General features: G+C 45.1%; 1 protein-coding gene across 1 annotated transcript in view; it reads left to right on the top strand.

Moving 5' to 3' along the window:
- LOC126162606 (prostaglandin reductase 1-like) overlaps positions 1 to 20748 on the top strand; it is a 104464-nt gene that overhangs the window by 60711 nt on the left and 23005 nt on the right. Inside the window, exon 2 of the mRNA XM_049919219.1 lies at positions 8898 to 9221. Coding sequence (XP_049775176.1) covers positions 8898 to 9221 — 324 coding nt within the window. The remainder of the gene's footprint in view (positions 1 to 8897; positions 9222 to 20748) is intronic.

Here is a 20748-nt window from a genome sequence, read left to right as displayed (position 1 = left end):
AAAGTGACTAATTTCTTCGGCTGTAAGTAGAATTTCTGACCCTCCGGTAATTATCAACGTACCTAATTCCTTCAACCTTCTGCGCTAACGTTTTCAACTCCATGAAACTCTTTTGAGTTGTAGGGCAAACATGATCCGCGATCTCTTCGAAGGTCAATTCCCTCTACGATGTTCGATGCCACTTCCTGCTCTGTATACGACAGACACATGGCCCTTGCTACGTTTTTCAATCTGTTCATATACTCCCCAAAGGATTCCTTGTCACTTTGTTCCTGCGCGTCAGTTAAATGCCACATTTCCATAGCTGGGATTACTTGGAAGCAGACTTGTCTGTGAGAACCATCAATGGTTTCCCGTGATCCGCACGACTGCTACGGTCGCAGGTTCGAATCCTGCCTCGGGCATGGATGTGTGTGATGTCCTTAGGTTAGTTGGGTTTAATTAGTTCTAAGTTCTAGGGGACTGATGACCACAGATGTTAAGTCCCATAGTGCTCAGAGCCATTTGAACCATTCTGTTTCCCGTGATGCTATGGCCTTAGCCACTCGCTGCAGAAAACTACCTTTCACACACGGATATTTGCTGACTGTCAACGTTGACCATCCTGTTCTATGTTTATGACTCCTCTATTAATCAGTACGACACCGCTGACGTTCCAGTTAATGCCAGTTCCACTTACGCAACCTTTACTTGAGGATACTCACCACATTACTATCCTTCCCTTCCTTAAACAGAATTTTCGAATCACTCAGACGAATAACATAATGTGCTACCCTGGCTTGCAACCTCTTAGATTGAGACTGGGAAGGAACTTTCCTTCCAGGAATTTAATAAAGGACTCATAGTCACTTCCAAAAGCTGCTGCCTGAACTTCATCCTGCTGTCCATCAGAAGCAATCTGAACTGACTCTCCTAATGACTGAGGAAGCAGTTCTGTCAGCTGAGGCACCGTAGTAGCAGGGGCCTGTCAATGAACCACAATGTTGTAGGAGAATACATCCTTCCACAGTGAATCCATCTTCAGAACATTTTCGACAGACATACTGCAACAGCAAACAAGCAAATCGAATACTACATTAGCTACATGCGTTCACAACACACAGCCACGCTCAGCCTGGTGCAAAGTAATTGGCATCAGTGGCAACATAGGCTGTGGAGTGGAAGTGGCTGGGGGATGTGAAGGTAATGGTAATTTAGCAATGCTATCACTAATTATTAACACTACTGTTCAACGAAATCAGTGAACTGTGAAGTCAAATTCTCTTTTGATGATTATTTTAAAAGAGCACAATGTAAGCAAAATCTTAGTTTTTCAGAATCAATAATAATAATAATAATTACCAGCCGGCGGCTGTGGCAGAGCGGTTCTAGGAGTTTCAGTCCGTAACCGCGCTGCTGCTTCGGTCATGGATGAGTGTGATGTCCTTAGGTTAGTTAGGTTTAAGTAGTTCTAAGTCTAGGGGCCTGATGACCTCAGATCTTAAGTCCCACAGTGCTTAGAGCCATTTGAACTATTTGAATAATTACCGAAACAAGTTACAAGTCTCACAATTCATAAGGAGTTTTAAATAATAATACTTGAACCAGTGAATAATCAACAAGTTAACACTAATGCCGTAACCTAGGAGGCATAAAATTACATAGAATAGATATGAAGTAATTAGTCAGGTACACCGCAGTGCTGGCTTACGTCAAAATGTTACGCTAATTGAAAACTTTCCTTGCATTAAAACGTCATCCGACAATATGACTAACATCAGACCGTAAGAGCATGGCAAGCCCGTAACATAGGTAAGTCTGAGTCGCGAAAAATCAATAACTTCTGTAACAAACTCTTTTTATCCCTTGAAAGCATGCCAAATTGTAAATATGTTTACTTACGGTCCACTGGTGACGTTTTATTTCACTGAAACAGAGCACATTTGATGAAAAAACAGGCATTTTCTTGTACTGGCAAAGATGAATTTCAAATACCTGCAGTAATTTCAGAAAAGGGCTCAGAAATGTGTACGCCTCTTGTAAGAAGCGCCAAAGGATGAAATGCACTCTATAAGCTAGGTGACGATAAAAAGTTGGTTGTACTGTGTTCAGTATTGTTTTACCTGTAACTGTCTTATTGCCAGTATTTTATGGATATTACGAATTACTATACTTCACAAAGGATCAAGAACACCTAGTTCCTAGCATATTACACCGTCATGATTCTCAGACGAATGCTCACGATTCTGTATCACATCTATACGTCTGAAACGTTCAATTTCGGCAATTAATTTTTGATACCTTTTTTGGAATTTTTCTTTCGAGATATATATTAGTACTTGTTGCACAAATCGCCGTCTACTGCCACAATTTTCTTCTTATTATCATCCATAATAACTTCTTCTCCACAAGGTGAACTAATTTCAAAACCCGCAAATATACTATAATCAAGTAATGTCTTGAAAACGACGTACTGTGCAACGTACGAGTGCTATTCGTTTATTAAGGTCCGATCTGTCGCGAAATGGAAACCATAGTGAAAGTATGGGTAAAACGTTCCATGTATGAGTTGGTCAGTGTCTCTAGTATGTCCTCGAACACTCATGTCACTGTTTCCGTTTCTGATCGCACAGTGAACACGTATAGATGCCGAGATAAATAATGTATGCCGCCAAGTATGAGGGCGTGCTGAGAGTTTTCGCCTGATTTCATGCAGTCCACACAACATGACTGTCAAGTGTTTCCTTCTTCATAACGTTTCTCGGCCGCACTCTGCAGGGGCAATGAAGGCGCTCCTGCAGCGTTTTCGGTGGGATATGTTTGATCACCCACCATACTGTTCACTCTTTGTTTCAGCTCTGCCCACATAAACCGCTGGCTATGAAGACAACATTTTGTCACAGACCACGAGCTGCACACCAATGTAGAGAATTGTCGTAAAGCATAGGTGGCTGCCTTCTAAAGGCATGTTCAAACATTGTTTTACAATTTTTTTTAGAGAACGAGCTGAAAACGGCAGTCTTGATTGCAGATTTGATTTTTGCTTTATTTATTCATTATGCGCATTTCGCTTTAACAAGGTATCTTCAGACTGACCAAGTGTTAGAAAGTGGGTCTTGGGTGTCATGATTAGGGCATCGACAAAAACAGACTTCCCTCGTCACACGAGGTGCATTCAAGTTCTAAGGCCTCCGATTTTTTTTCTCCAGACTGGAAAGAGATAGAAACATGCGCACTGTTTTAAAATGAGGCCGCGTTCATTGTCAATACGTCCCAGAGATGGCAGCACCATACTGCAGGTGGAATTTTGCCGCCAGCGGCGAGAATGAGAACTGTTTTAAATACTTAAAATGGCGACGTTTTCCTTACTTGAACAGCGTGCAATCATTCGTTTTCTGAATTTGCGTGGTGTGAAACCAATTGAAATTCATCGACAGTTGAAGGAGACATGTGGTGATGGAGTTATGGATGGGTCGAAAGTGCGTTCGTGGGTGCGACAGTTTAATGAAGGCAGAACATCGTGTGACAACAAACCGAAACAACCTCGGGCTCGCACAAACCGGTGTGACGACAGGATCGAGAAAGTGGAGAGAATTGTTTTGGGGGATCGCCGAATGACTGTTGAACAGATCGCCTCCAGAGTTGGCATTTCTGTGGGTTCTGTGCACACAATCCTGCATGACGACCTGAAAATGCGAAAAGTGTCATCCAGGTGGGTGCCACGAATGCTGACAGACGACCAAATGGCTGCCCGTGTGGCATGTTGCCAAGCAATGTTGACGCGCAACGACAGCATGAATGGGACTTTCTTTTCGTCGGTTGTGACAATGTATGAGACGTGGATGCGACTTTTCAATCCAGAAACAAAGCGCCAGTCATCTCAATGGAAGCACACAGATTCACCGCCACCAAAACAATTTCGGGTAACCGCCAGTGCTGAAAAAATGATGGTGTCCATGTTCTGGGACAGTGAGGGCGTAATCCTTACCCATTGCGTTCCAAAGGGCACTACGGTAATAGGTGCATCCTACGAAAATGTTTTGAAGAACAAATTCCTTCCTGCACTGCAACAAAAACGTCCGGGAAGGGCTACGCTTGTGCTGTTTCACCAAGACAATGCACCCGCACATCGAGCTAACGTTACGCAACAGTTTGTTCGTGATAACAACTCTGAAGTGACTCCTCATGCTCCCTACTCACCTGACCTGGCTCCTAGTGACTTTTGGCTTTTTCCAACAATGAAAGACACTCTCCGTGGCCGCAAATTCACCAGCCGTGCTGCTATTGCCCCAGCGATTTTCCAGTGGTCAAAACAGACTCCTAAAGAAGCCTTCGCCGCTGCCATGGAATCACGGCGTCAGCGTTGTGAAAAATGTGTACGTCTGCAGGGCGAATACGTCGAGAAGTAACGCCAGTTTCATCGATTTCGGGTGAGTAGTTAATTAGAAAAAAAAATCGGAGGCCTTAGAACTTGAATGCATATGTATATGAATGTATATAGAAAAATAAGTCTAAGCAACTATGTGCTCACGTCATAAGTAAAAGCTTAACAACCGATAACCTTCTAGGTCCATGTACTAAGACCGTTGGATACAAGGCAGGTTCAGGCCTGTACATAGTCCATCACCTGATAAATATGCTGGAGGCACCGTTCTTCGTTCCCCGGTCTGACACGCGGTACTATAGTAAAGATACTGTACACTGCATGTGATGAGCCGTGGCCTAAGCTTCTTCATGCTCTCTTCGAAGGACGCCCTCCCCAGCTCCTTCCCTCACTTCAGAACCTCCTCCTTCTCCTGCTCGTCGTTTGAATAATTTCACTTTTGTGTGCCTTCAGAGAGGTGAAAAGACGATAATTTGGAGGCACCAAGTCAGGGGAATACAGAGTGTGATTAAAAAGTCCCAACCAAATGAGCCCAAGAGCGCCTAGGTGGCTAAGAGGATGGGCGGTGTTGTACAACAAGCACTTTCCTCTCGTCAGCATTCCCCTCCTTATGTTTTGGCTGCTTTCGAGAGTACTTTAGGTCCTCAAAATATTATTATTGGTGATCCCACCTCCTACTCCCCCCCCCCCCCCCCAGGTACAAATTCGTCAAAAATAGTGCCTTTTCAGTTCCAAAACACAGAGGCCATGTTTTTTTGCCCGGAATTGTGGGTTTGATTTTTTTGACAGATGGGGGAATTGGTGTGACGACACTGTGACGACCGTCCTTTTGTCTAAGGCGTGCAATCAGTACAGCTCAGAAAATTCTGATTTTCCATTTCAAGTCGCTCAAGACGCTCGTGGGCACTATCGAGAAAAATGTTTTCCTACCAATTCACTTGCGGGAGCTAGTGACACGATTTTTCTTGTGGTGCTGTCAGCAGTTTTGGGACCCATCTTGCACAGTTTCCGGTATCCCAGCGTTTCTGTGAGTTACTTGTGTAAGGCAGTTTTGGAGGGCTGTGGGAAACATCGCAGAAATTTCATCCAATCAATCGGCAACTTCACGAACAGTTTCCTCTATTCTTTACACCAATTCATTAGCCAAAATGGAAGGTCTCCCACTCTTCTGTTCGTCATGAACAATTGTTCTGTCTCCACTAAACTCCTTACATCAATTACACAGACTCGTTCTCGTCATAACACGTTCACCGTAAACCGTTTTGGTTAGCGAAAAAAATTCGGTGAGTATCATTACTTTCGCGTCTAGGAAGCACATCAACACACGGCTCGCACTTGTCGGGATTTCTTACTGAAATCTTCCACACAACTTGACTCTAGAACGTGAGTTTACATACAACCATGTTCCAGCATCGCTCTCTCTTGCCCCCCCCCCCCCTCTCTACCACTCAATGTTGCCAACCCTCAGAAAACAAAAAATCACAGTACACTTACTTCCTGAACATGTCTTGTATGACGAGGGTATTGGGAAGTTGGTACAATGCTACAACCGCCGGTCGCGGTGGCCGTGCGGTTCTGGCACTGCAGTCCGGACCCGCGGGACTGCTACGACTGCAGGTTCGAATCCTGCCTCGGGCATGGGTGTGTGTGATGTCCTTAGGTTAGTTCTAGGGGACTTATGACCTAAGATGTTGAGTCCCATAGTGCTCAGAGCCATTTGAACCATTTGAACAATACTACAACAAATGACTTAAGTCGGCGTTGCGACTACGTAGAGAAGTAGCTGCAAAGTATAGCTAACTGTTGCAAATGAAATATTTTTTTTTCTCTGTGGTTTCCATTTCGCAACGGATTAGACCTTAGCAGACTAAAAGACCTCGTGCTTTACGCGAAACGTAGTCGGAACTCCTGAAATCCCTCGCTCGAGGCATCTGACCTGTCGATCATGCATCGTAGCCCTGAGTTCGCTTGCAAGTCACGAAAATCCACCGATTCGTGATACACAGGAAGGTGCCCGGCCTCTGGGAAGATCTGAGAAAGTGAATCCGTGACGGGCAGGGCCTGCACGTCAGTGGGAAACTACGGGCCTGATTTCGGCGGGCCGAATCCGTGTAAGATATCCGCTGATCTCGTCCGCCTTATTGGCCCGTCGCGGAAATCCGCCCGTGTGGGACCAGCTATTCGCCTGACTGTAACATTATTGATAGGTTGTCCTATTGGAAAAATTACTCTGAGATGACAAAAGACATGGGATAGTGAAATGCACATATGCAGATGGTGGCAGTATCACGTACACAAGGTATAAAAGGGTAGTGCACTGGCGGAGGCTATCATTTGCACTCAGGCTCAAATGGCTCTAAGCACTATAGGACTTAACATCTGTCATCAATCGCCTGGACATAGAACTACTTAAGTCTGACTAACTTAAGGACATCACACACATCCATGTCAGAGGCAGAATTCGAACCTGTGACCGTAGGAGCAGCGCAGTTCCGGACTGAAGCGCCTAGAACCGCTGGGCCACAACGGCTGGCTGTACTCAGGCGATTCACGTGAAAAGATTTACGACCTGATTATAACAGCACGACGCAATTAACGTGAAATGGTAGTTGGAACTAGACGCATAGGACATGCCATTTCGGAAATCGCTATGGAATTCAATATTCCACGATCCACGGTATCAAGATTTGCCGAGAATACCGAATTGAGGCGTTACCTCTCACTACAGACTTTGCAGTGGCTGACGGCCTTCATTTAACGAGCGGGAACGGCGGTGTTTTCGTTGAGTTGTCGGTGCTTATAGACGAGCAACACTGCTTTAAATAATCTCAGAAATCAATATGGGGCGTGCGACGAACGTTTCTGTGAAGACAGTGCCGTAGAATTTGGCGTTAATGGGCTATGGCAGCAGACGACCAAAGCGAGTGTCTTTGCTAACAGCACGAGGCCTGCAGCGCCTCTTCTGAGCTCATGACAAGTTGGACGTGACAAGTTGGACGTGACAAGTTGGAAGTGACAAATTGGAAGTGACAAGTTGGACGTTAGACGATTGGGGAACCGTGACCTGGGCGCATGATTCGCGGTTTCAGTTGGTAGGAGCTGATAGTAGGATTCGAGAGTGGCGCAGATCCCACGAAGCCATGGACCCAATTGTCAACAAGGCACTGTGCAAGCTGGTGGTGGCTCCATAGCGGTGTGGGTTGTGTTCGTATGGAATGGGCAGGGTCCTCTGGTCCAATTGAACCGATTACTGACTGGAAATGGTGATGTTCAGCTACTCGGAGATTATTTGCAGCTATTCATGGACTTCACGGCCCCAAACAACGATGAAATTTTTGTGGGTGACAATGCACCATGCCACCGAGCCACGATTGTTCGTGATTGATTTGAAGAACGTTCTGCACAAATCTTGCAAATCATTTGGCCTCCCAGATCTTCCGACATGAATCCCACTGAACATTTATTATACACAAGTGTGTGTGTTGGGGTTTACGAGCGCTCAACGTCGAGGTCATCACCGCCCTGACACACATTAAAAGTAACGAATGTGGACAGACTGAGCAAAAACGAAGCACACACGCAAAGAAAGTAGGAAAAGAAGGAAAATGCTACATAAGAAAGTAAAACGTAAGGAGAACGAAAACGTAGCAGGAAGAATGCCACAGGGAAGTGTCGTTGGCTGGCCTCTTACGTAAAATATGGGCGAGCGTGTCATACAGTGGGCAAATTAAGACCCTCTCCCTAAAATCTTTGTAAAAACATTTGATAAGTCACAGATTTTTAAAACTTTAACCACATTCGCTCGAGTGTTTTCTAAAAGAGATGGCAGATCCGCTGGTAAGTCAGCCGCGGCCCGCTGGTCAGAAAATAAAACGCAATCCAACAAACGTTGCGCACAGTGACCTGGACGCCACAAGCACCACACATTGGAGGGTCCTCACCCATGAGCAGGAAGCCATGCGTCATAGGACTGTTGCCTATCCGAAGCCGAGTGAGGAGAACCTCGTCCCGTATAATACACAACCGAGAAGTCAGTTTGAACAGAAAATCCTGGACCAGCACTTTCTCAGTTATGGAAGACGGTAGAGGCAGGATGGCTCAATATTTCTGCAGGGGACTTGCAATAATTTGTTGCGCCCATGCCACGTCGAGTTGTTGCACTACGCCGGGCAAAAGGAGGACCGACACGATATTTGGAGGTATCCCATTACTTTTGTCAGCTCAGTCTATTACGGTTTGATACATTTTTCTGTATGCCGTGTTCTGGAAGAAGTAGGGTTTTCTTCGAATGCTGTAGCCTGCGGTGCTGCGTGTGTTGACGTGTCCGTGTGACTTGTGCCCGATTCTAGGCGCTACAGTCTGGAGCCAAGCGACCGCTACGGTCGCAGGTTCGAATCCTGCCTCGGGCATGGATGTGTGTCATGTCCTTAGGTTAGTTCGGATTAATTAGTTCTAAGTTCTAGGCGACTGATGATCTCAGAAGTCGCATAGTGCTCAGAGCCATTTGAAGCCTTTTTTTGGCTTGTGCCGGCAGGTGGCGCTGGTCGTGCAGAGCCGGTGCGCCGAGTTCCCGGTGGGGCGCTACCTGGTGGGCGACCTGGGCTGGCGCTCGGCCACCGTGCTGGACCCGCGGCGGCCGCCCGCGCGGCCCGGCGCCACGCCCACGCGCCTGCTGCCCGCCGACTGGGCGGCGCCCTACTCGCTGGCGCTGGGCGCGCTCGGCCGCCCCGGCGTCTCCGCCTACTTCGGCCTGCTCGAGCTGGGCCGCCCCAAGCACGGCGACGTCGTCGTCGTCAGCGGCGCCGCCGGAGCCGTCGGCTCGCTCGTCGGACAGATCGCTCGCATCCACGGCTGCAAGGTAACCTCTTCACCTCCGCGCCTCCAAATAAACTTGCACGCCTAAAAATATACTGTCCGTTTTTGTCCTAAAGAACTGAAATATACCGTTCTTCGAGTTGCAAAACTACCGTAGGCTACCGTAGACTATCGTAAGGAAGCGTAAACAACGGTAGTTTTCCTAGTACCTTTGTTTGGTTTATCTCGTACTCACTTTACCTGTATGCTAGATGTGTTGTATAATTACCAGGCGTTACCTCATAACGATCACTTTCTTTGCGTATACGATCAATGTCTTACGAGATTCCCCTGAAGCAGTGAACCGTCTAGGAACTGAGTTACTATATATAAAGAGTCGTGTAACCTATGGACATTTTTATTCTACTTACACTCCTGGAAATTGAAATAAGAACACCGTGAATTCATTGTCCCAGGAAGGGGAAAATTTATTGACACATTCCTGGGGTCAGATACATCACATGATCACACTGACAGAACCACAGGCACATAGACACAGGCAACAGAGCATGCACAATGTCGGCACTAGTACAGTGTATATCCACCTTTCGCAGCAATGCAGGCTGCTATTCTCCCATGGAGACGATCGTAGAGATGCTGGATGTAGTCCTGTGGAACGGCTTGCCATGCCATTTCCACCTGGTGCCTCAGTTGGACCAGCGTTCGTGCTGGACGTGCAGACCGCGTGAGACGACGCTTCATCCAGTCCCAAACATGCTCAATGGGGGACAGATCCGGAGATCTTGCTGGCCAGGGTAGTTGACTTACACCTTCTAGAGCACGTTGGGTGGCACGGGATACATGCGGACGTGCATTGTCCTGTTGGAACAGCAAGTTCCCTTGCCGGTCTAGGAATGGTAGAACGATGGGTTCGATGACGGTTTGGATGTACCGTGCACTATTCAGTGTCCCCTCGACGATCACCAGTGGTGTACGGCCAGTGTAGGAGATCGCTCACCACACCATGATGCCGGGTGTTGGCCCTGTGTGCCTCGGTCGTATGCAGTCCTGATTGTGGCGCTCACCCGCACGGCGCCAAACACGCATACGAGCATCATTGGCACCAAGGCAGAAGCGACTCTCATCGCTGAAGACGACACGTCTCCATTCGTCCCTCCATTCACGCCTGTCGCGACACCACTGGAGGCGGGCTGCACGATGTTGGGGCGTGAGCGGAAGACGGCCTAACGGTGTGCGGGACCGTAGCCCAGCTTCATGGAGACGGTTGCGAATGGTCCTCGCCGATACCCCAGGAGCAACAGTGTCCCTAATTTGCTGGGAAGTGGCGGTGCGGTCCCCTACGGCACTGCGTAGGATCCTACGGTCTTGGCGTGCATCCGTGCGTCGCTGCGGTCCGGTCCCAGGTCGACGGGCACGTGCACCTTCCGCCGACCACTGGCGACAACATCGATGTACTGTGGAGACCTCACGCCCCACGTGTTGAGCAATTCGGCGGTACGTCCACCCGGCCTCCCGCATGCCCACTATACGCCCTCGCTCAAAGTCCGTCAACTGCACATACGGTTCACGTCCACGCTGTCGCGGCATGCTACCAGTGTTAAAGACTGCGATGGAGCTCCGTATGCCACGGCAAACTGGCTGACACTGACGGCGGCGGTGCACAAATGCTGCGCAGCTAGCGCCATTCGACGGCCAACACCGCGGTTCCTGGTGTGTCCGTTGTGCCGTGCGTGTGATCATTGCTTGTACAGCCCTCTCGCAGTGTCCGGAGCAAGTATGGTGGGTCTGACACACCGGTGTCAATGTGTTCTTTTTTCCATTTCCAGGAGTGTAGTTACACTCCTGTTTGTTAATTAAAAGTAAACAGTATTTACAGCAAAGAGTTAGATGGAAAAGGGCAACGGCCTTGCCGCAGTGGATACACCGGCTCCCATGAGATCACCGAAGTTACGCGCTGCTGGGGGTGGCCGCCACTTGGCTGGGTGACCATCCAGGCTACCATGCGCTGCTGCCATTTTTCGGGATGCACTCAGCCTCGTGATGCCAATTGAGGAGCTACTCGACCGTATAGTAGTGGCTCCGGTCAAAGAAAACCATCATAACGACCGGAAGAGCGGTGTTCTGAACACACGCCCCTCCTATCCGCATCCTCAATTGAGGGTGACACGGCGGTCGGATGTTCCCGACGAGCCACTTGTGGCCTGACGACGGAGTGCTTAGATGGAAAAGGAATAGTGCGTATTGGTGGAAAAAGGATAGAATGTATACGATTTGTTGATGATACGGTATTAGTGGCGGAAAGTAAATAAAATGCTAAAAGATCTAAACGATGCTTGTGTATAATATGAGATGAGAATCAGTACAGTAGAAACAAAGAGTATGGTGATTGGCAAAGGAAGGAGATCGGCACATGGTAAGACAGGACGAGATGTTACTAGCCAAGTAAGGACATTTAAATATCTGGGAAGTACGATTACTGAAGACTTGAGATGCCATCAGGAGGTGAAAACTCGCATTGCTAAAGCGAACGAGGCATCCAATAGAAAGAGGAGATTATTATGTGACAAACTGGATCAAGGTCTGAAGAAAAAACTTAGCAAGTTTTTGGCTGGAGTGTGGCACTCCATGGAGTAGAAACATTGACACTGCGGCGAGGGGAGTGCCTGATAACAGACAGTCTGGAAGGTCTAGTTCGTGGGAGGAGATACAAGATGATAGCCGACATAAAGGGAAGTGGAAATTGCACGGACCTGAAGAGGATGGCAGAAACAGGAGAACATGGAGAGTTAACACGTGAAAACTTGCGTTTGGGCAGAACACAGATGATGATGTTTCTAGAAAAACTGAAATTATCAAAGTTTAATTCTGATTTTATTCGTAAATTGTTGATTTGTAATGTCAAACAGAGGGCTGTGATAGTGAAAATGAAGAAAACAATACAGATTTGTCATACAGCGCTTTGAAACCAACCTGCCTACCAAAAGCTAAAATAAAAAGAACTGAAAATCAAAAATATAGCAAACATCGATTCAATACTTCGTCCAGCATATGTTACTATAAACATCTTTCTCATTTATCAATAATGACAGGGAAAACACCAAGCTCTTGTCTTCGATCGCGATGAAGGATGTTCTATTGAGTCCAAAATAACAACAGTTATATAACATTCGGTGTTAGCCCACTGTGTGTTTTATTTCTGTACAAAATATAAATTGCATTTCATAAGTACAAAAAATCAGTTGATCATGTAACTTCGCGATTTATTGTAAACACACACACACACACACACACACACACACACACACACACACACTGTCTTTACAAAAAATTGCGAAGTTACATGATCAACTGATTTTTTGTACTTATGAAATGCAATTTATATTTTGTACAGAAATAAAACACACAGTGGGCTAACACCGAATGATGTGTAGTTACAATTATGTACAAAACAAACAAACAAACAAACAAAACAAAGAGAAGTCGTTGGATCCCAGTTTTTTCCTTACACATTCATTTATATTTCTTTTTCTACTACCAATTCTACCATTTAATATGTCACTTATGTAGTGTTCCAAAACTATCAAACTGTAGTTTTGGTAGAGTGCAACATTAACAGCTATTAAACCCCTCTTTAAGAAATGTACTTGGAGAGAGATCAGTAAGTACCGACCTGTTTCACTATTGACATCATTTTCCAAAATTTTTGAGACGGTGTTGTATCCTATAATAGTCTCGCCTTAGCAACAACAATACCACAGTCTGGTTTTCATGAAAGGTGCTCTATTGAGAATGTGATGAGAGATGATGTTTGGTTTGTGGGGCGCTCAACTGCGTGGTTATCAGCGCCCGTACAATTATCCAATCTTTGCTCAGTCCAATTTCGCCACTTTCCTGGATGATGATGAAATGATGAGGACAACACAAACACCCAGTCATCTCGAGGCAGGTGAAAATCCCTGACCCCGCCGGGAATCGAACCCGGGACCCCGTGCTCGGGAAGCGAGAACGCTACCGCGAGACCACGAGCGGCGGACAAATATTGAGAATGTCTTTTGCATATTCACTCACTCCTACAGTCAGTACTTAACAATAAAATAGCACCATTTGGTATTTCCTGCGACGTGTCTAAGACATTTGTCAGCATGAATCGCAATCCCAAGTTGGGATTGAGGATATAGCCAAGCAATGAAAAACGTCATATCTAACCAAAAGAATGCCAATAGGTGTACTAAGTAATTACACCAGTATAGCCAGGGGACGTAATTCTGAGTGGGGAGAAGTCATGTACGGGGTTCCCCAAGGCTCATCTTAGATCCACTATTGTTCCTCGTATAGGTAAACGATCTTCCCTCTAATATACAACAAGCAGAATTGGTTATTTTTGCAGATGACACTAGTAGTGTAATCAGTCCAAGGGTACATACAGAAACAGAAGAAATGTAAAACAATGTTCCTAAAAATTTCTTTCTGCGAATGGTCTCACCCTCAATTTTAGAATGGTGCAATATTTTCAGTTCAGCACATCTGGGGGTACTACACTAATGATAAGCATAACACATGGTGAGGAAATAACAAATAGGGTGGAAACTTGAAATTCTTAGATGTCGATATCGATGAGAATGTAAGCTGAAAATTGCATATTTTGGAACTGCTAAAATAACTTAAGTTCAGACACGCTTGCACTTAGAATGATAGCAATGTTTGAGAAGAGTCAAATCAGTAAGTTGACATATTTTGCATATTTTCATTTAGTTGCGTCATGTAGAATAATGTTCTTGGGTCGTTCATCTTTAAGAAAGAAAGTTTCCGTTGCTCAAAAACTTGCTGAAGAATAATATGTGGTGCTGACCTACGATCATATTGGAGACATCTGTTTAAGATGCTGGGCATTCTGACTACTGTCTCACAGTATATTTATACCATCATGATGTTTGTTGTAAATAATCCACTACTGTTGAAAAGGAAAAGTGATGCACATAATTATAGTACCAGAAGGAAAAACGATGTCCATTACTCCACACCTAAGGTTGTCTTAAGCACAAAAAGGGGTGCAACACAAAATTTTGATCACGTGTCCAGTGATATAAAATGTCTGACAGACAGCAACTCCTCCTATTCCATGGGAGAATTCCTATCGTCGTAATGCGTAAAAGTTGTTGTATAGGATTTACTAACTCATATCTGTATATTTAAAAATATCTTATAAATGTTCAATATGTAGCCATATTTACAAAATAATTTGCGATGCGAATGTAAAATGACTCGTTCCACATCATTACGATTTATTGTGCTGAATGATCCATGGAACATGTAGCAAACGAATCAGCTAAGTAGCTAACTGACCAACAGCGCTTCCTTTCTTTCCGATGGTGACCGGCTGCTGCTTTCATTGTTTTATCTTTTGTTGATAGCCAACGTTCTGGGATAAATTTTAACTGCTTTTGGTTGAACAATAGGGAAACACTCGGTACGTTTGGCACACGGAACTTTAATGACAGCAACTTCCCTGGACAAACTGTTGTATACATGGATCTAGGCAATAACTGATTTGAATTTGCAGCTGTAAATTTAGCAGTAGGAGAGGCAACTGTCTAATATAATCAGTTTTCTCTAATTGACGAGAGCAAAGTCTTCAGTTTGAAATATTTACAGACTCTTTGTTACAGCATTCCGACGCTCATATCTTTTTGCAAACGTTCATCGCGACGCAAAGCACGAAGCGTTATTTCAGTCCCTTTTTTTCACGACTGTGAGCATTACAGTCCACATCATCACAACGTGGCATTGCTTACACACACACACACACACACAGAACATTTTTACTTGCTAATAACTCACTGAACAAAGGTAACTAAGCGAAAGCAGTAACGCTCACGAGATGACAGCCTTCAACCATCCTACAATACAAATACAGGGCTATTACAAATGATTGAAGCGATTTCATAAATTCACTGTAGCTCCATTCATTGACATATGGTCACGACACACTACAGATACGTAGAAAAACTGATTAAGTTTTGTTCGGCTGAAGCCGCACTTCAGGTTTCTGCCGCCAGAGCGTTCGAGAGCGCAGTGAGACAAAATGGCGACAGGAGCCGAGAAAGCGTATGTCGTGCTTGAAATGCACTCACATCAGTCAGTCATAACAGTGCAACGACACTTCAGGACGAAGTTCAACAAAGATCCACCAACTGCTAACTCCATTCGGCGATGGTATGCGCAGTTTAAAGCTTCTGGATGCCTCTGTAAGGGGAAATCAACGGGTCGGCCTGCAGTGAGCGAAGAAACGGTTGAACGCGTGCGGGTAAGTTTCACGCGTAGCCCGCGGAAGTCGACGAATAAAGCAAGCAGGGAGCTAAACGTACCACAGCCGACGATTTGGAAAATCTTACGGAAAAGGCTAAAGCAGAAGCCTTACCGTTTACAATTGCTACAAGCCCTGACACCCGATGACAAAGTCAAACGCTTTGAATTTTCGGCGCGGTTGCAACAGCTCATGGAAGAGGATGCGTTCAGTGCGAAACTTGTTTTCAGTGATGAAGCAACATTTTTTCTTAATGGTGAAGTGAACAGACACAATGCGCGAATCTGGGCGGTAGAGAATCCTCACGCATTTGTGCAGCAAATTCGCAATTCACCAAAAGTTAACGTGTTTTGTGCAATCTCATGGTTTAAAGTTTACGGCCCCTTTTTCTTTTGCGAAAAAAACGTTACAGGACACGTGTATCTGGATATGCTGGAAAATTGGCTCATGCCACAACTGGAGACCGACAGCACCAACTTCATCTTTCAACAGGATGGTGCTCCACCGCACTTCCATCATGATGTTCGGCATTTCTTAAACAGGAGATTGGAAAACCGATGGATCAGTCGTGGGGGAGATCATGATCAGCAATTCATGTCATGGGCTCCACGCTCTCGCGATTTAACCCCATGCGATTTCTTTCTGTGGGGTTATGTGAAAGATTCAGTGTTTAAACCTCCTCTACCAAGAAACGTGCCAGAACTGCGAGCTCGCATCAACGATGCTTTCAAACTCATTGATGGGGACATGCTGCGCCGAGTGTGGGAGGAACTTGATTATCGGCTTGATGTCTGCCGAATCACTAAAGGGGCACATATCGCACATTTGTGAATGCCTAAAAAAATTTTTGAGTTTTTGTATGTGTGTGCAAAGCATTGTGAAAATATCTCAAATAATAAAGTTATTGTAGAGCTGTGAAATCGCCTCAATCGTTTGTAATAACCCTGTAGGTCTGCACACCTATGTGTGGCATTCAACAAGTAATGCAACATATTTTTTTCTCGCCCAATTTCGGATGAAAAAAATGCGGAATTTGATGTCGGACAGTGTGGAATTTTCGAGCCTCAGCCCCTATAGTTTCACGAAATTCTGATAGATGGCAGCGCCATACGTAGCCTTCAAAATGGCGTCTGCAACGGAGGTGCGTTCCAAGCAGGGAACTGTCACTGAGATTCTTTTGGCGTAAAACCAGAGCATCGCAGATAGTCGCAGGTGCTTGCAGAATGTCTTCGGAGACCTGGCAGTGAACAAAAGCACTGTGACTCGTTGGGCGACACGCCTGTCATCATCGCAACAAGGTCGCGCAAACCTGTCCGATCTGCCACGTTCCGGCCGGTCGCAGACAATTGTGTCACCTGCGGTGTTGGAATGTGCGCACACCCTCATCTCAGGTCATCAACAGATCACAAACACTTCGCTGCACAACTGGGCGCCTGTGCTGTTAGTGTTGACACACTCGTCCATCAGTTGGGGTACTCTAAGGTGTGTTCCTCGTCGCCTAAGACAAGACTATAAAGAACAGCGAAGGACCCTCTGTGAGTAGTTGCTTGCGCGATACGAGGCTGATCATGACAATTTTTTGTAGAACATAGTGGCAGGCGATGAAATATGGCTTGGTCACCCTCGAATAGGAAACAAAACTGCGATCCATGTAGTGGCGCCACAGCACCACCATCAGCCGGTAAAGTCATGGCGATGGTCGTCTGGGGCTAACAAGGGATTATTCTGTTTGATTTCCTCCCTCATGGTGCAACGATTAACTCTGAAGTGTACTTTGTTACCTTCAGAAAATTGAAGAAACGATTTCCGCGTGTTCGTCGCCACAAAACTGCTAACGAACTTCTCCTTCTCCATGGCAACCTAAGGCCTCATACAAGTCTGCTCACCCGATAGGAGCTCACAAAACTTTATTCTTCTTTCTCATCTACCCTAAATCCCGGATCTCGCACCTTCTTACTTCCATCTGTTTGGCCCAATGAAGTATGCACTCCGGGGGAAGCAGTACATAATGATGGGGGGAGGGTGGGGGTTATTGATCTAGCAAGGCTCTGGCTCCGACGTCGACCAGTAGAGTGGTGCCATCCTGGCAGTTCTCGTTTGACACACCCGTCGTGGACGGTATGGCACGTTAGACTTCGTCTTATATCAATAACAGAAAAGGCCTGGGTTCCATCGAGCGTATCAAGTTGCGCAAGGTAATGTAGGCCGTGAGTGAAATTTGAGCCCAATTACGCAGGCACTTCATCGAAAAGTTAACAATTCAAAAACATTTGTACTGACTAAGACAATACAAAGTGCATTCAAGTCCTAAGGCCTCCGATTTTTTTTCTAATTAACTACTCACCCGAAATCGATGAAACTGGCGTTACTTCTCGACGTAATCGCCCTGCAGACGTACACATTATTCACAACGCTGACGCCATGATTCCGTGGCAGCGGCGAAGGCTTCTTTAGGAGTCTGTTTTGACCATTGGAAAATCGCTGAGGCAATAGCAGCACGGCTGGTGAATGTGCGGCCACGGAGAGTGTCTTTCATTGTTGGAAAAAGCCAAAAGTCACTAGGAGCCAGGTCAGGTGAGTAGGGAGCATGAGGAATCACTTCAAAGTTGTTATCACGAAGAAACTATTGCGTAACGTTAGCACGATGTGCGGTTGAGTTGTCTTGGTGAAACAGCACACGCACAGCCCTTCCCGGACGTTTTTGTTGCAGTGCAGGAAGGAACTTGTTCTTCAAAACATTTTCGTAGGATGCACCTGTTACCGTAGTGCCCTTTGGAACGAAGTGCGTAAGGAACGCAGTGGGTAAGGATTACGCCCTCGCTGTCCCAGAACGTGGACACCATTATTTTTTCAGCACTGGCGGTTACCCGAAATTTTTTTGGTGGCGGTGAATCTGTGTGCTTCCATTGAGCTGACTGGCGATTTGTTTCTGGATTCAAAAATGGCATCCACGTCTTATCCATTGTCACAACCGACGAAAAGAAAGTCCCATTCATGCTGTCGTTGCGCGTCAACATTGCTTGGCAACATGCCACACGGGCAGCCATATGGTCGTCCGTCAGCATTCGTGGCACCCACCTGGATGACACTTTTCGCATTTTCAGGTCGTCATGCAAGATTGTCTGCATAGAACCCACGCCAACTCTGGAGGCGATCTGTTCAACAGTCATTCGGTGATCCCCCAAAACAATTCTCTCCACTTTCTCGATCATGTCGTCAGACCGGCTTGTGCGAGCCCGAGGTTGTTTCGGTTTGTTGTCACATGATGTTCTGCCTTCATTAAACTGTAGCATCCACGAACGCACTTTCGACACATCCATAACTCCATAACCACATGTCTCCTTCAACTGTCGATGAATTTCAATTGGTTTCACAACACGCAAATTCAGAAAACGAATGATTGCACGCTGTTCAAGTAAGGAAAACGTCGCCATTTTAAGTATTTAAAAGAGTTCTCATTCTCGCCGCTGGCGGTAAAATTCCATCTGTCGTACGTGCTGCCAGCTCTGGGACGTATTGACAATGAACGCGGCCTCATTTTAAAACAATGCGCTTGTTTCTATCTCTTTCCAGTCCGGAGAAAAAAAATCGGAGGCTTTAGAACTTGAATGCACCTCGTACTTCATACTGAAGTTAGTGTCGGTTCGTAAACATACATTTGCAATTACCCTGTATAATGGTCGCCTAGTCGTAGATATTGCTATAATCGCACTATTTCACTCCCATTTACGGAGCTTGTTAGCACTTGATGTTAGGTTGGCGCCATTAAAATGCATTGTGGTAATCGCTGCTGCTCGCTGGATCACTGCTGAGTCTCGATGCGAAAGCTGGCTCTAAATCTGGTTGTCTAGGGGTAAAAAGATGAGGTTCCGTGTTTTTGATGTGCTTTTGATGATAAATAATGAGCGAAACCAAAAAATATTTAAACTTCAAATATTTATTACTCTGGTGGCCATCTTAATTCCACTGTCCACCAAAGTCAATGACACAATACAAAGTAGCATTTCTTTTGCATGTTCTTTGCAATGTTTATCCACCTCAAACAATAACACACTTACACTTATCAAAATGAATTCAGACTCCGCTCCCGACCCTTCTTGCTGCTTGTATTTATAATCTTGTCAAAGAACTACTAAAAAGAGATATAGTTTATAAGTCACATGTACATTTGTATCGTAATTTGTGCAGAAAAATTATTAATTTATAGCGAGTGACATAATTTAACAGGTTATTAAAATGACAGACAGATTTGTTGACTTGACAGAATAATTCTTCGTTACAAAAAGGCCATTTTTTATAAGTTTGTCAATTGACTTCTTTAATTTGCATAAATAAGTAAATAGCATGAATTATTAAGGATTACATTGGTTTTCGTCTAAAATAGGTGTGTTTACGGAATACTGAGTGAAAACAGTCCTAGTGAACAAATAGGTTTCACTGGGTGATTTTTATTTAAGGAGATCCAAAATACGTAAGTTGGCCACTATTTTTCGTACTTCATATTAATTATTTAAGATGAACTTAGTGTTTTTACATGATGACATTTGCTGTATCAGTGATCAAGTGATATTAACTTTTGTGTGGGTCAGTTATTCAGTATAATTTAATGGGTTGACTGTTTATGGAGACATGTTATGCAATCATTGTTAACATACACAATAAATTTTCTATGATCATAAATACTCGTGAAACTGGTTGAATTTGGAGGGTGTCGCATACTTCGGTAAAGTAAAGCCTTTAATAGGTTCCGTTACACCTCCAAGCGGCTTGTATGCGGACCGATGTTTACCGAAATGCTTCTGCTTCTGCTATCGTTAGGTTCACAGCGCCAGCAATATTAATTGTGATACACTATGTACATAAAAGGGGCAATCAAATAAAAACGAAGCAGTTGGCAAAAAGTGTCAGTAAACCGTTTATTATTTCAAAATACACTGATGTGACAAAAGTCATGGGACAGCGATATGCACGGGTGATGATATGAAAAGGTTTCCGACGTGATTAAGGCTTCACGACGGGAGTTAACAGACATTGAATGCAGAATGGTAATTCGAGCTAGATGCATGGAACATTCCATTTCGGAAATCGTTAGGGAATTCAGTATTACGAGATTCACAGTGTCAAGAGTGTGTCGAGAATATCAAATTTCAAGCGTTATGTTTTAATATTTTTACTTAATTATTATCTACTCGTCGGTAAGGTAATCCTCAAAACTTTGAAGACAGATGAACTGACTTATCAGAAATGCATGTCGTCTGATGTTATC

Source organism: Schistocerca cancellata, chromosome 1, assembly GCF_023864275.1.
Source record: "Schistocerca cancellata isolate TAMUIC-IGC-003103 chromosome 1, iqSchCanc2.1, whole genome shotgun sequence".
NCBI lineage: Eukaryota > Metazoa > Arthropoda > Insecta > Orthoptera > Acrididae > Schistocerca > Schistocerca cancellata.
This window is presented reverse-complemented; position numbering and strand designations above follow the sequence as displayed.